The following is a 14,613-nucleotide window of genomic DNA, read 5'->3' on the forward strand; positions in this document are numbered from 1 at the left end:
ACTAATAATAGCAATAATATTAATAATAATAATAATAATAATAAATTATAATAATAGCAGTAATAAAAATATCAAATAATAATAATAGTAATAGTAGTAGTAGTAGTAGCAGTTGTAGTAATGATAATAATAATATAATAATAATATAATAATAGTATAATAATAGTATAAGTAGTTGTAGGTAAAAATCTTTGATTTATCTTATCTGGTTGCAATGCTTCTCCCCTCTGATGCCTAATATGTCTATCTTTATCCTATACCAATTGGCAGGGGAGCAATCATAATTTACATTAATATCGTCCACCATACCCTGAAATTCCAAAAGAGTTCGAGAAATTGGAAGGTACAGCATTTCATTTACTCACTTATTTGATCTTTTCTTTTGTTTTCTGGTAAACATCTTTGTTTTAAATGGGCTCTCTACAACAAAACATGAAAAGTACTCAAGAAAAAAAATCTTTATTAGCGTTGGAATCAAAAAATATATAGCATTAGCAGAACGTTAAAGAGGATATTTGGTTTCTAGTCTAAATGGTGTTCCCTTTTCGAAACTGTATAAAATGAAAGGTAAGGTTCGAACTTCTGTGGCCTTACTTATTGCGTTCATATTCCGTGAAACTAGTATATATTAAAGGTTGCAAGCCAAGAGTTTCATTGAACACCAAAATGTTTACCAAGCAAGAACACGTCACCGCATTAATAACCAATATAAATTTCATTTAAGTTATTTTCATAGGATATTTACAAGGTATTCCCTATAAAGTATAAGAAAAGATACATGTCATAAAAAAAATTACGAAAATGAGTACGAAAATAACTGAAATCCTGAAGTTATTTGATTTTCTTGTCCTTTAGCTTTATTGTTTCATCGTTAACGTATATTCCTTTGCCTTTATACGGCTCTGGTGGATGGAATTTTCTCAATTTGGCAGCAAAAAGAAGGACCTGCTGCTTATTGCACCCTTCAATAATCAGAGACGTGGGAGCAGGTGTTTTGACAACAATACCTTCAGGAACGTCCAATCCTTGTTTGATAGATGCACCCACCTTAACGTTGACAAATTTACCATCATTTTCTAATTGAGCTCTATAACCTGTCCCTACAAATCTAAGGACAGCAAGATGCCCCTCAGTAACACCTATAATGTGATTATTTATAAGTGATCTTACTGTACCCCACATCGAACGTTGATGTTTATCTTCTGAATTCTGAACTGTAACATTTATTTTACCGTGCTTTTCATCCTTGTCCAAGTGCAAAAAATCAGGGACCTCCACGGACAATTCACCCTTGGGTCCCTTTACTGTGATATTCTGTGATATATTCATTGAAGTTCTACCTTTTCTGATAATCCTGGGCATGGATAATGCATTTATGGAAACCTGAACTTCAGGAGATATATAAAGTGGTAAAGACCCCACTTGAGAGCGCAGAAAAAGTGTTTGCGACAATAACCTCCTCTGAATAAATGACATAGGTTGGCCTCAATTCCTATAGTAAGATTTGCGATAGCTTTATTGCGTGATCTTCCCTTACTTACTAGTATTTGATATTCTTCCTCTATAACCGTAGCGTCTCCTCGCTATTTCCGCTCGCCTTTCATTACCCTCTACTTCCAGTGAAAAAAATTTCACTGATATAAGCTCATCGCAACAAAAATTCAATGGGATAAGTAATATAGAACGTTCTAAATAGATAAACCACCAGGCATAATCACAACCAATAATGGTTAGAAAACTAAAGCATCATGAGCAAAAGTTATTGAAAAAAGTAGACTTCCTTGAATGGAAGCAGGACCAAGGCCACCGGGACACTCAGGTCATGAGAACATATCATATTCAGAATCGTGAAGATTATCATAAATACAATAGGATATGCGGTGATATTCGTCGTCTTGCCAATAAATTATCATTATTACCTCCCACTGATCCATTTCGTCGCAAACATGAGCAATTATTACTGGACAAGCTATACGCTATGGGTGTCCTGACAACTAAATCAAAGATTTCTGATCTGGAAAATAAAGTTACTGTTAGTGCCATCTGTAGGAGGCGATTACCTGTAATAATGCATAGATTAAAAATGGCGGAAACTATACAAGATGCAGTCAAGTTCATTGAACAAGGGCATGTTCGCGTGGGTCCAAATTTGATCAACGATCCAGCCTACCTCGTAACGAGAAATATGGAGGACTACGTTACTTGGGTGGACAACTCTAAGATCAAGAAAACCTTGTTGAGATACAGAAACCAAATCGACGATTTTGATTTTTCATAAATTGACTACAAACTTACGTTTTCTGTATCAATACTCGATTTATCATCTTCCTACATTGTGAAATTATTACGAATAGGCAACGAGGCAGCAAATACAAATGATGTGAGGCGCCTGAGCTTTCTTAAAAGCTGGAAGCATGAAAAATTGTTATATACACAAAGGAACTTCTTCGTCGTATGCAAAAATAAGAAAAACCGCAAAACAATTTCTCATCGGCGTCATTTGTTAAATATGCCTTAAAACTTAAAAATACACTTCGAAAAAATCCTATTTAACATAAATTAATTTGTATAAATACGCAATTTGTAAAATTTCTCCAATAAAACATCAATTTATATATCCGATAATTGTCCGTTCATTATCTACACTTCAGTTGACGGTATAATTATGTGAAGAGCCTAATTGTTTTCTTAAATCGTCCTGTGAACCACTATGTGGCAAAATTCCACCAACACTTGGTGGCTGTACAACATCTGTCTCTTCTAATATCCCACTAACACGAGAATTATACAGTTGCTGCTGCTGCTGTTGCAGATAGATATTATTTTGTGTGGTCAGACTGTTATTTCTTGAATTGGTTGCGCTTACACTTCTGAAAGAACCTGCTGGCTTATAAGATGGTTTTGCCGTCAAATCCGAAGGATTGGTCATTACCACACTTTGTCTAAGTTGATAAGGTGAAGGAACCGCCCCATTTTCGTTAAACTTCATATATTGGCCTTGCTGCTGTGGAGCATAATAGGCATCGTTTGTCGGTGAATAAAACATTTCCGGATGATCGACCGGATTTAACGCAGTTCCGTTTAGTCTGGCAGTCTGTAATTGAAGAAGTTGTTGCTTGTTTGGTCTTTTAAAAGAGGTCAATGAATGCGAGGAAGCTGATTGAGCTAAATATGCGGGAGTTGGTAATTCTCCAATAGTTTCCAGGGTCTGAGGATGATTATGTTGCTGTTGTTGAGGAGTTGGTACACCGTACCATTGTGGATTTTGCACGAATTGCGCAGTATACCCCTGTTGCTGAGGATTTCCGCTATATCCATTGCCAGGATACTGTGTGTGGCCATTATATACTGGTGATTGTTCCTGTTGTTGATATTGATCCTGATAATTCAACGGCTGAATTGCTTCGGAATAAATTGAGGAAGCAATTCTATTGGAAGGCGCTGCTTCCGTATCGTTCACGGTGAGTGTATCCTGCACTGGATATTGTTTCTGGCTTTGGGCCATTTCTGGACCATATTCTGCCAAGTTAGTATTGTTTAGAGGAAGTGCTTCTTTCACCAGGTGTTTTGCTTCCGGTACCTCATTATTGTCGATATTGTCGTTATTATTAATTTTGATAGAAGGCAGTGGATTCTGGACTATATTATCCACTCTATTCTCCTCCTGCGATATATCATTTGCATTATCTGCTTTATCCTCTTCCTTTTTCATTGTTTTAGCTCTATCCAAATAAACTTGATAAATACTTTTCATTCTCTTAATATCTTCTTCTTCATTAGGGGATAAGAGTGATACATAGTAATCATCATCTTGACTTTTACTGCTACTACGATCATTCATATGTTCAGCTTCTCTGATATCTTGAAGTTCATAATTATCATCATCCTTACCAAAACGCAGATTCCTTTCATGTGTCTTTTCTGAACTATTATCAAGTTCGAATTCGAACGCGTCATTGCTTGCAGACTCATTTGACTCATTCAAAACCTCAGCCTCTTCACTAACTGAGGACGAATCATTGTCTTCATTAGGAAATGTAAACTGCTTGTTGGCACCTTCTGTGGCAGAACCACGGGAAAGCTGGTTATTATGGATTGGGCTACCGTGAGATCGAAAGCTTTCACTCTCTTGAAATCTTGAAGACGCTCTTATTGGTGTACAATTCGAAAAGTTATCAGGATGCAAGGACGTTTGACTGGCATTTCTAGACTCGGCCGCAACTTTATAGCCACCTAGTCCATCTTCTTGTACTCTCATGGCAAAATCTCTCAAACTGTTAGAGTCGTTCGATTCCTGTGGAAGCTGAAACGGGTCTACGTACCATGACCGACCAATTGCAGGTGGGGTAGCGCTTCTCACATTATATTTACTACTATGCATGCTACCAACAAAGGGATCTGAAGGCGGCTGTTGCAAGGTCTTTTCCATGAAGTCTTGCTGCGAGTCGCTAGAGTACAAATGATTTATTCCAGGTGAATAATCCTTCATTGTCGGTAAAAATTCAGAATCTCCTTCGAAATCTGGATCATTATCTTCCTCAGCTTCCTTTTTGCTTCTCCTATACACAATGCAAAGTATCACAGCCAGAACAATGATAATGACACCTACTGGTACCGCAACAGCCACACCAACAGTTACACTGGTGCTGTGACTCGAATCTGTGGGTAATTGACATTGCTGTTTAGAGCCTGTACATTCAGCAGATTTGCTATTTTTCGTGCTGGATGCTGAGGAAGAAGATGAATCGCTATCGTCTCTTCTAGTGAGCCTTGCATAAGCATAAGACGCATCAGAAACACTTACCGTTGAAGTCACAGATATTAAACTTTCATGCATATGGGTGTGGTACATCGCGAACTATATCTTTGTTAGAACTATGTGACGCTATATGAGTTCAACGAAAAACTATGAAAGGTAATGAAAGAATGAAAAGAAGAACCAGTGAAAAATTCGATATGGATAAAGACAAGGCCTGCTCCCCACAAAAGCTTCACCATGAGTTTGTTATTGATTATTAAAAGTTCTTATTGAGATAAAAAGAGAAAAAATACGGAAGAAACCTTGTCTTTTCGATGAACTTTCCTATTTGGGTGAGCAGTTTTCCTCTTCGAGCTGCAAAAAAGTTTATCGCTTCGCGAAAAAAAAAAAAAAAAAAATTTAAAGAATTTCAAAACGTGTCAGGGCTACTAAATAATTGAACGAGGTCTATGAAATAAAATGGGCTGAGAAAATTTCAAGAAAAAGGAAATAAGTAAGGGCTATTTAGGGTTAGTGGAATGGCTTTTATTATTTCCGCCGCGATGAACTTCCCTTTTATTGTGACATGATAGACATAAATATGACGAATGCCTACGAATTGGAGTCATCAGTAGATAGAACCATAATGAATAAGATAAAAACGCAGGTATTTAGGGTGACAAAGAGATAATATATCTTCAGCAAATGAGTGAGACCAGCTCAAGTCGCAGGAGCGCGAGTAAAGACGCTGTCAAATCTTACTTCGCAGGCAAATACAATAAAGTGTTGGATTCTATACTGGAGGCAGAAGCAGCAATATCAAAATCGCCAACTGTAGCAGAAGATCTATCAGGAAGCTCCTCCAGCGGAAATTCTGAGATGAGCCATCCTTCGCTAACCGCCTCCTCCGCAACAAGCCAAGGCATTAGCAAAAAGGAACTACTCCAACAAATTGCTGGTTCATTATTCAGTACGTCCATTGAGCGCCTGAAGACTGCCCACTCATCAGAAGTATCAAGTACTCCGGAATATTCAGTAAATGATTCGTATGGAGAGCAAGAGTGCAGGGAGTGCGATGGTGTTTTCAAGTGTTCAGCGCACTTTGAGGGCGCGCCCGAATATTATGACGATGAAACCGAATCAGGGCCAGCTCTAGAACCTATGACTTCCAATAGTGAAAAAGATCCTTTTATCGATGTATTTTTGGATAAACTAATATCGAGGTTGGTCCCTGAAAAGCTACCAGAAAGAGAGCATTTTAGTAGCAAAACCACCATTGAGCATGATCTAGACACAGGAAGGGTTCCCGTGTTTTCAGCAACTACATTGGGTAGTAATTTCAAAAAATTGTCTAAGAAAATGGGCTCAATATTTGAACTCCAGGACTCCATAGTTCGACTGCTGACTTGGAGAAACCCTACCGGGACGGTGACGTCGTTAATATTATTCACTTTGATATGTTTTAATCCAATGTACTTGGTAATTTTGCCTATATTCCGCTTTGTCTATGGTATTGTAGTTCCTGGCTATGTGCGTAAACATCCTTTACAAAGGAGTATATATCCTCTGAAACGGAATCACGGATCATCATTGTTATATGATGTGTGCTATGAGGGAAAAAATGAGTACAGCTACGGTCAACAGTTTTTCTCCAAATCTTTTATGGACACTTTGGAATCAAGAAATCAAGAAATAGACGAAATATCAGAATTAGATAAAAGAACCGAAAACACAGGGGAATTGAAACAAGGAATGAAAGTACTAATTAATTTACGCGATATGCAAAACATGACCTCTGGTACCCTTCATGTTATTGAGGCAATCAATAGTTTTCTTCGTAAGTCTTCTAGTTTTCAAAACGAAGAGTGCTCCACTAAACGTTTTTTTACAGGATTTCTTTTGATTGTTTTCTTAAAAATATTATCACCATTTGTGAATTGGAGCTATGTATGTAGCATATTCGCCTGGTGCTTACTGATATATATGCATCCAAGAGCTCATCCAAAAATAATAAGTTTTTTCAAAACAGGAACAATGGGAAAAGAATACAAAAACTTGAAAAAAAGAGAACACCAGGCGCTTAACATGATATTCGATGAACAACCGGAAACTAAATTCATCGAGATTTTTGAAATATATAAAAAGGCCTTACTGCCGAACGACTGGAAGTTTTTCCGATATTCAAATAGAATTTTCGATCCTCAAGATCCGTATAGAAGAGCACAGCAATTCCCACCGGGAGTAGATTCTTTGGCTGATGTTATTCCCCCCACAGGCTGGTCATTTGATCCTAATTTTGAGTGGAAAATTGACAATGATGTGGATAGGTGGGTGGTAGAACGTGGGTTGAATCTGCCAATTACCGGCGAATTCTTATTTGATCCAATGTTCAAGAGGAGGAGACTGATACATCGTGTTATTAAGAATGCAACACCAGTAGCATAATGCACAATTGTTTTCCTTCACCTACAACCCCACCCCTCTTCTTGGGGAAATCATTGTATTACGTACTTTTTTCCTAAAGATATTAGAAAAAAAAATGTTATGTATCAATATTACTAGGTAAAATACAAAAATGCGCTTTTGAAGTATAAATAATACAGTTTTGTTTTAAGAAATGCTATATATGAATTAATAATAAATGAAACGAAAAAAAGCACTACTTGAGTTTTAATGTCGTAAAACTTGAGAAAATTCTAAAGTGTCAGAAAAAAAGTGATTTTTAAGAAGGGACACCTTCTAGCTCGGATTTAGAGATTTTATTGATAACTCTTCTCCAATTTTTTCTATTATCATAAATGGGGACCCTCAATACACTCAAGTAAACGACAATACACAGTAGGGCAAAGGAACAGACTGACGCAGGGACCATCATTGTTACGAAATTTCTCCTAGAAATGACTTTTTCATATGGGCAACTAGCATAAGGACCACCACTTACCCAACAATTGCTTACTGATATAGAGTTCAAATCTATCCATATTTGTGTGTCAGAGAAGGAGGAATTCCTCATATATGCAATAAACGATCTCTGCTCCAATGGGCTTCTAGGAATATTAAATGAATACTGATCGGGACATTTAGATCCCTGGTAACTATCAAAATCAAAGTACGTAGCCTTATTTGATCTCACCAACCATCGGAATGCCATATTTTCATATCTACAGAGCCCAATATTAGAATTGTAACAGTTACCTACTCGCCATGTTACTGTCTCATTGTTAGCAAAGTAGTACAAGAGAACGCAATTGTAAGCCTCTAAGGTCCCGGATGAGCTGCCAGATTTAGAAGTTGACTGAGTAACTGAAGGTTGGTCACTATCCCATGACCAAACGCTGCCTTCATGAATTATATCTGCTAACTGCGTCACATTATTGACGTACGCTGAATTGCTTATTATTGGTGATAAACCACACGAAATATACTCTTTGATGTCCACGGAATTGAACAGCGAATCTAAGAATCTCCAATGGATAGATGATAAATCAGTCAGACCCTCTACAGTAGAGGGGCAATCTAATGTAGAGTTCCCCTGCTCATAATGAAAGACGTCATGAGGAAAAATATATGGAGCAGTAGTTTCATTAAAAAAATCGGTCAGCTCACCTATAACCAGTCTCTTCTTTTGTTCATATAGCACAGAGCCCAGAGTGGGCCAACCGTCAATGGACGATTTTCCGTAGATGTTCCAGGTATTATTCTTTGCTCTATCACTTTGTAAATCCGTAGGCTTGTAAATGAAACTATTTCCTAAATTTTTGTCCAGTATATAAGTAGTGTTCAAAGTTTGGTTTTGGTGGCGGTATTCTGTGGAATCCAGTTCAGGAGCTGATATATTCAGCAACAGTACAATGATATTCGCATAGAGGTTGTTTTGTGTGCTGAAGATGAATGACTGTAAAGCAGTTAGAACGTCGCTAAATAACAATGTCGTATCTACCACTCTCAAATCATTATTATATTGTTCCAAGTCGAGGACAAAAGCATTTGCTTCGGAGGATAGCATAGATTTGAACAAAGTCAGTAATCTTGTATTATTACCTTCATTTACCATGCTAGTCTCATTGTTCAACAGAACCCGTCGTAGATTCAAACCAACATACGGCAGCTGGTCTATAGTTAAGTTTCCCATGACATCTCTTTGGGACCTAAAGGCCACCGTCATTTGAGGGGACATCGTCGGCCAGACAGATGCTGAAACGGTCTCATTCAGATCATCGCCAACTGTCGTAGTAGAGTCAACAGCAGTAACCCACGTTCGCAGTGAGGACCATATGATAAATAGGTATATGAGTATCCACATACCGTGTCTATAACGATGCGAATGCAAATGAACAAAAGAAAAAGGGAAGAATAGAATGGAGATAGTCTTTGAAAAAGCGAGGTTAAAAGCGACTAAAAAATACCAGCAAAAAGGTGACAAATAAAGTTAAACAGGGTGTATCTCACCGTGCAGCGAACACTTCAATGTGACTTGCTCAGCCAAAGACTCATCAACATTTATGGAAATTTCAATGATTCCCATTGTATTGCCTCTTCCCATTGTGGAAAAAAGAAAAATGCCAAAATTGCAAACCCTAATTTAAAAGGGTTACAGAAAAAAAAAAGCAGGTCTGAAATGCAGTTCGCCATGGTTAATATCTTTTCCTAATTTGGAAATATGTAAACAGGGCATCTTTCCTTTTTTTCTCCTAATGAAAATTGTAAGCAAAAGCATGAAACAATACTGCCACAAGAGGAGAATTCCTCCTTTTGAAGTCTAAAGCGCCATTTCAAACTAGTTTTTAGGAGGTCAGCCAAACGTTCATTCAGATTAGTTACTATCTTGGAATACTTCTAGTAGGAAAACAAAATAACATATACAGTAAGAACAATAGAAAACGTATTTATGTCCAACAAGGCAAGTGACCAATCAGCACGCACGGCTTCCATCCTCAAGACTGATATTACCAGAGAAAACACAATCACCAGAAGCAGCAGCAGCAACAACGACAACTACCATCACCACAATAACATCAATAATTACAATGAATCGGCGAAGACAGGAGAGGACGCCAATAAAGAGAATATACCTAATTTAGAGGAGGAGATTGCGGCCTTTCGAATTTTTAGGAAAAAAAGCACTTCAAACTTGAAGTCGTCACACACCACTAGCAATTTGGTAAAAAAGACAATGTTCAAAAGGGATCTTTTAAAACAGGATCCGAAGAGGAAACTCCAACTACAACAAAGATTTGCATCACCGACTGACAGGCTGGTATCACCATGCTCATTGAAATTGAATGAGCACAAAGTTAAGATGTTCGGAAAGAAAAAGAAAGTCAATCCTATGAAACTGAACTTTAAAGGCAACCTTGCTGCCGATTCAGAGGATGTAGAAATCGATGAAGATGAGGAGTATTTCTACTAAAAAAATCTGCCTTTCTAGTCATCCAAAAATAGCCAAATGCTACACTAAACCAATAAGCAAACGAGTACATAAAGAATAAGTAAATAATAATTCAACAATACCTGATTTTTTTTTTCTTACATTTTTTTTATTATTCATTAAAAGCAACCACCAAGCTTTCCAAATTATGAAACCTTGATAAAATGGCTTCAAAATCTTGATCTGGAATTCCGTTTTTTTTGAAGAGGTCGAAAATTATTTGCTTGATTAGAATTTCAAAATCAATAAACTCGTCCATATCCACGCTGTTCCGTGTCAAACGCTGGTTAGCTTTAAAAGCTAGAAAATATTGATTGTTTTCAACATATCGACTTCTGTCTACTGGTGTAACCTCTGTAATAAAGTAGCGGGCACCCGTTTTCGATGGTCCATTTATTAGATCTAGTGACCTCTCCAATAAGATATCCCAATAAGCTATTGAGAATTTCAAGCGCGTGAAATTCAAATTTATCATCAGAGAACGATGTGCGGGAACTCCAGGGCTTTTCTGTATTTTCTCATAGACATTATTTATCAGTAATTGCAGCTGTGTAACAATAAAATTGACGCCACTTTCTTCGTCTTGTAGCTCCTCGTTAAGCTGCGAAATTAACCTGCTCGTATTCACAGTAACACACTTAACCACAGAATGTTCTTCGACATTAGAAATCTCTTGTATTTTTTGTACATCCCAAAAGAATTCAGACATTTCTATTGAACCATTCCAGAAATGTTGTTCCAGAAGTTTATTCTCTTGAACCTTTACACTATTTCGTATTTTCTCGGTTTTAGCCGCCCACTTTTCACGCGTTAACAGGGTAAGCTATATCAGATGTGACTTTTCTTTTTCACTCATCTAATGTTGTTTTTCGCGTCACATTTTTTGCCAATAAATAAATACATCACAATGTTCTATATTGTATATTCAATGGAAGTCATTAGGTTATTGGGCAAGATTTCAAGGAGGTAGCATACTGGTAAATATACGATCCATGAGCACATCACTTCTGTTTGAGCAGCTAAATTTTTTAATTTTAGTGGCAGCAGAGGCTGAGCTTCCCATCGCTCACTCTACTAGAAAGCTTTTGATGGATAATTCATGCAATAACTGTCAAATATACGAGCTTTATAACGAAAATTTGAAAGATGTCAAGACGGATAAAGATTGGTTCATGAACAAATTCGGCCCGCAAACAGTACATTTTGTCATTAGTAATACAATCAACTTTCCTTTTTATAAGATAGTTTATTTCGATCTTTTGATCCCGGTGGTATCACACACTTGGGTCCAGGATTCGGTCAAGACGAAGAGACATTTGAGGACAAATATGTATTCACCTAACCCATTTCATTTGCTCCGAGACTGTCAAGTATATATTTCCAAAAGCTCGTTTAATAAGTGTGAATACATATTATACTCTGATTTGCTTCATTTATTAGGAGGCACTTTAGTCAATTACATCTCAAATAGAACGACGCATGTGATTGTTCAAAGTCCCCAGGACCCGATCATAGCAACGGTCAGTAAATTGACATTTGGCTCTTTTTCCTCTTCATCGACCAACAAGCACACCGAAAAGCCTTTGAGAGAGTGGAAATTTGTCTATCCAATATGGATATTATATCATTTCAAAATGGCGAAGCCCTTGAAGGGCGAGCTTGCTACTTTGTGTGAGCTTGATATGCAGGACACCAGTGAGGAACAGTTATTCGCAAAATGGGAAGAGGTTATTGGCGATAAGCAGACATCATCATCGCAGCTTACTCTTCATCCAAACAAAACTTTATTCAAAAATCACCACTTTGCTATCTCACCAGATTTAAACTTTTTCACACCTTTGTATTGGTTTTTGAAAGGATTTATCGAGGATTTGGACGGCAAAGTAACTCCGTTGAGTTTTTCTGACGATCTGAAGTCTGTTTACCAAGCTTTTCCTGATATTGACTGTTATATCGGCCACTCTGCTAACTCACCGATACTAGAAAAAACCAAAAGCATTAAACCGGAAATTCATGTTGGGAACGTAAGTTGGTTGTTTTATATGTTTGCGCTGCAAAAATTTACACCTGTATCGCAATGTAAACTTATTCACCAACCATTTCATGCGAAATTATTTACTTCTAAGGAATTAACAGTCGCGTACACTAATTATTTCGGCTCCCAAAGGTTTTATATTCAGAGGTTAGTAGAAATATTAGGAGGACTTAGCACACCTGAACTAACAAGAAAAAACACACACTTGATCACGAAGAGTACAATTGGCAAAAAATTCAAAGTCGCAAAAAAATGGTCACTGGACCCGCAAAATGCCATTATTGTGACAAATCATATGTGGTTAGAGCAATGTTATATGAATAATTCCAAGTTAAACCCCAAAGACAGTAGATTTCAAAATTTTAAATTGGATGATAACATGGGATGGAATATCGGCCAAATAGGAATGGATCATTCATCTCTCCCAACTCCAAAAAACCTATCGATGGTGACTTACGACACGCAATCCATATCAGAGAAGCCGCCTCCCACAAATGATCAAATGGATCAAATTAACGATAACACCAATGTATTATCAAAGAAAGATGGTACGCCCATTAGTAGTTTTGAGAACTCAATTGATGAAAAGATTGACAAATTACAAAAAATATCAGGAGAGGTGGCTGTAACCCATTCTGGAGATTTAGAACGGAGTTTTGTTTCCAGACCTTCAAGGGCAAGTTTTCCAGTAGTTGACAGTAAAAAATCTAATTTACAAAAGAAAGACTCAAACTCAGATATTAGTATGGAAACAGAGGTTTTCTGTGAAGGACATGAAAAAAGAGAAGAAAAGGAGTTTACGAAACCTATTACGGAGTATGATGCACCTAAGAAACAAGAAATAAGGGAACAGTCACGCAAGAAGAATGACATAGATTATAAAAAAGAAGAGGAAGAAACGGAGCTGCAAGTTCAGCTAGGACAACGAACTAAACGAGAGATCAAAACTTCGAAGAAAAATGAAAAGGAGAAAGAAACCAATGAATGTCACATTGAAGTAGATCAAATGACGAATGAAAAGCAAGGGGAGGAAAGTACAGGAAAACTGATTTCTACGGAAGACGTCACTTCTAAAAAAGATACAGATAAATTCTCGCATTTGTTTGAAGGATTATCTGATAATGATGATCACATTAATGACGAAAAACCGGCAGTTAATTCCAAATATACCACACCCAAGACGTCTCAAAATATTACGAGTGGCGTTGATACTCCAACCACCGCGCAAACGCAAGTTTTTATGCCATCAAGTGGCAATTCAAGGTTAGCAAAGACACAAGCTGCGAAGAGATTGCATACAGATATTGAATCATTAAATGAATTTCAGAAAAACTTTAAAAGGAAGAGAATTGATAGCGAGGAGATTTCATTGTCCCAAGATGTTGAAAGGTCAAATAATAACAAAGAACTGGCTACTAAAGCGGAAAAGATATTAGCTAGATTTAATGAACTACCAAATTATGACCTAAAAGCGGTTTGCACCGGTTGTTTCCATGATGGATTTAATGAGGTTGACATCGAAATATTGAACCAACTAGGTATAAAAATTTTTGACAATATTAAAGAAACGGATAAATTGAATTGTATTTTTGCTCCAAAGATTTTGAGAACCGAGAAATTTTTAAAAAGCTTAAGTTTTGAACCGTTAAAATTCGCATTGAAACCTGAATTTATTATTGATTTACTGAAACAAATTCATTCTAAAAAAGATAAACTTTCTCAAATAAATATAAACTTGTTTGATTATGAGATAAATGGAATTAATGAGAGTATAATATCAAAAACCAAACTACCTACTAAGGTGTTCGAAAGAGCGAATATTAGATGCATTAACTTAGTCAATGATATACCGGGTGGTGTAGATACAATAGGCTCTGTTCTAAAGGCACATGGTATCGAAAAAATCAACGTTTTACGTAGTAAGAAATGCACATTTGAAGACATAATCCCAAATGACGTTTCTAAGCAGGAAAACGGAGGCATTTTTAAATACGTACTTATCGTCACCAAAGCTTCACAGGTTAAAAAATTTACCAAACTGATTAATGATCGTGATAAAAACGAAACAATTTTGATTGTTGAATGGAATTGGTGTGTTGAATCAATTTTTCATCTCAATGTTGATTTTACATCAAAGAAAAATGTTTTGTATCAAAAGAAAAATAACTAAAAATGGACACTATATATTACGTCATCTGACATACGACACTGATAACAAATAAATATATAATAATTATAAAGATGCGTTGTAGAAAATCTTATGTTCAACAAACAACCCACATATGATTAACAGACCATTTTAAATGTCTAGTTAGAAACAATTATTTGGTACTGTCTTTGAATTAGATTGTTTAATAAAGCATTTCTAATATAGGATACAAAGGGTCAAATAGTACCGTGAGTAGAATCATT

At 36.7% G+C, this 14,613-nt stretch overlaps 8 protein-coding genes across 8 annotated transcripts, besides 1 other annotated feature; 4 read left to right on the forward strand and 4 right to left on the reverse strand.

The window, feature by feature from the left end:
- The first annotated feature begins 372 nt into the window (after positions 1–372).
- Positions 373–588: an origin of replication (ARS818; Autonomously Replicating Sequence).
- A 243-nt stretch (positions 589–831) lies between these two features.
- MRPL6 (mitochondrial 54S ribosomal protein YmL16) lies at positions 832–1,476 on the reverse strand (the record flags this gene model as incomplete). The annotated part of the gene is made up of 1 exon (NM_001179278.1): positions 832–1,476. One exon carries the CDS (start codon positions 1,474–1,476, stop codon positions 832–834), a length of 645 nt encoding a protein of 214 aa, NP_012017.1.
- Positions 1,477–1,726: 250 nt separating this feature from the next.
- IMP3 (snoRNA-binding rRNA-processing protein IMP3) lies at positions 1,727–2,278 on the forward strand (the record flags this gene model as incomplete). The annotated part of the gene is made up of 1 exon (NM_001179279.1): positions 1,727–2,278. One exon carries the CDS (start codon positions 1,727–1,729, stop codon positions 2,276–2,278), a length of 552 nt encoding a protein of 183 aa, NP_012018.1.
- Positions 2,279–2,647: 369 nt separating this feature from the next.
- SKG6 (Skg6p) lies at positions 2,648–4,852 on the reverse strand (the record flags this gene model as incomplete). Its single annotated transcript, NM_001179280.1, has 1 exon — positions 2,648–4,852. One exon carries the CDS (start codon positions 4,850–4,852, stop codon positions 2,648–2,650), a length of 2,205 nt encoding a protein of 734 aa, NP_012019.1.
- A 591-nt stretch (positions 4,853–5,443) lies between these two features.
- On the forward strand, positions 5,444–7,183 carry PEX28 (Pex28p; the record flags this gene model as incomplete). Its single annotated transcript, NM_001179281.1, has 1 exon — positions 5,444–7,183. One exon carries the CDS (start codon positions 5,444–5,446, stop codon positions 7,181–7,183), a length of 1,740 nt encoding a protein of 579 aa, NP_012020.1.
- Positions 7,184–7,460: 277 nt separating this feature from the next.
- Positions 7,461–9,041, reverse strand: MTC6 (Mtc6p; the record flags this gene model as incomplete). Its single annotated transcript, NM_001179282.1, has 1 exon — positions 7,461–9,041. The coding sequence occupies one exon, from the start codon at positions 9,039–9,041 to the stop codon at positions 7,461–7,463; it is 1,581 nt and encodes a 526-aa protein (NP_012021.1).
- A 585-nt stretch (positions 9,042–9,626) lies between these two features.
- On the forward strand, positions 9,627–10,148 carry SPO12 (Spo12p; the record flags this gene model as incomplete). The annotated part of the gene is made up of 1 exon (NM_001179283.1): positions 9,627–10,148. The coding sequence occupies one exon, from the start codon at positions 9,627–9,629 to the stop codon at positions 10,146–10,148; it is 522 nt and encodes a 173-aa protein (NP_012022.1).
- A 130-nt stretch (positions 10,149–10,278) lies between these two features.
- Positions 10,279–10,875, reverse strand: SPO16 (Spo16p; the record flags this gene model as incomplete). Its single annotated transcript, NM_001179284.1, has 1 exon — positions 10,279–10,875. One exon carries the CDS (start codon positions 10,873–10,875, stop codon positions 10,279–10,281), a length of 597 nt encoding a protein of 198 aa, NP_012023.1.
- A 283-nt stretch (positions 10,876–11,158) lies between these two features.
- Positions 11,159–14,371, forward strand: RTT107 (Rtt107p; the record flags this gene model as incomplete). The annotated part of the gene is made up of 1 exon (NM_001179285.1): positions 11,159–14,371. One exon carries the CDS (start codon positions 11,159–11,161, stop codon positions 14,369–14,371), a length of 3,213 nt encoding a protein of 1,070 aa, NP_012024.1.
- Between the last annotated feature and the right edge of the window lie 242 nt (positions 14,372–14,613).

The sequence above is a fragment of the Saccharomyces cerevisiae genome, chromosome VIII (assembly GCF_000146045.2).
Source record: "Saccharomyces cerevisiae S288C chromosome VIII, complete sequence".
Lineage (NCBI taxonomy): Eukaryota > Fungi > Ascomycota > Saccharomycetes > Saccharomycetales > Saccharomycetaceae > Saccharomyces > Saccharomyces cerevisiae.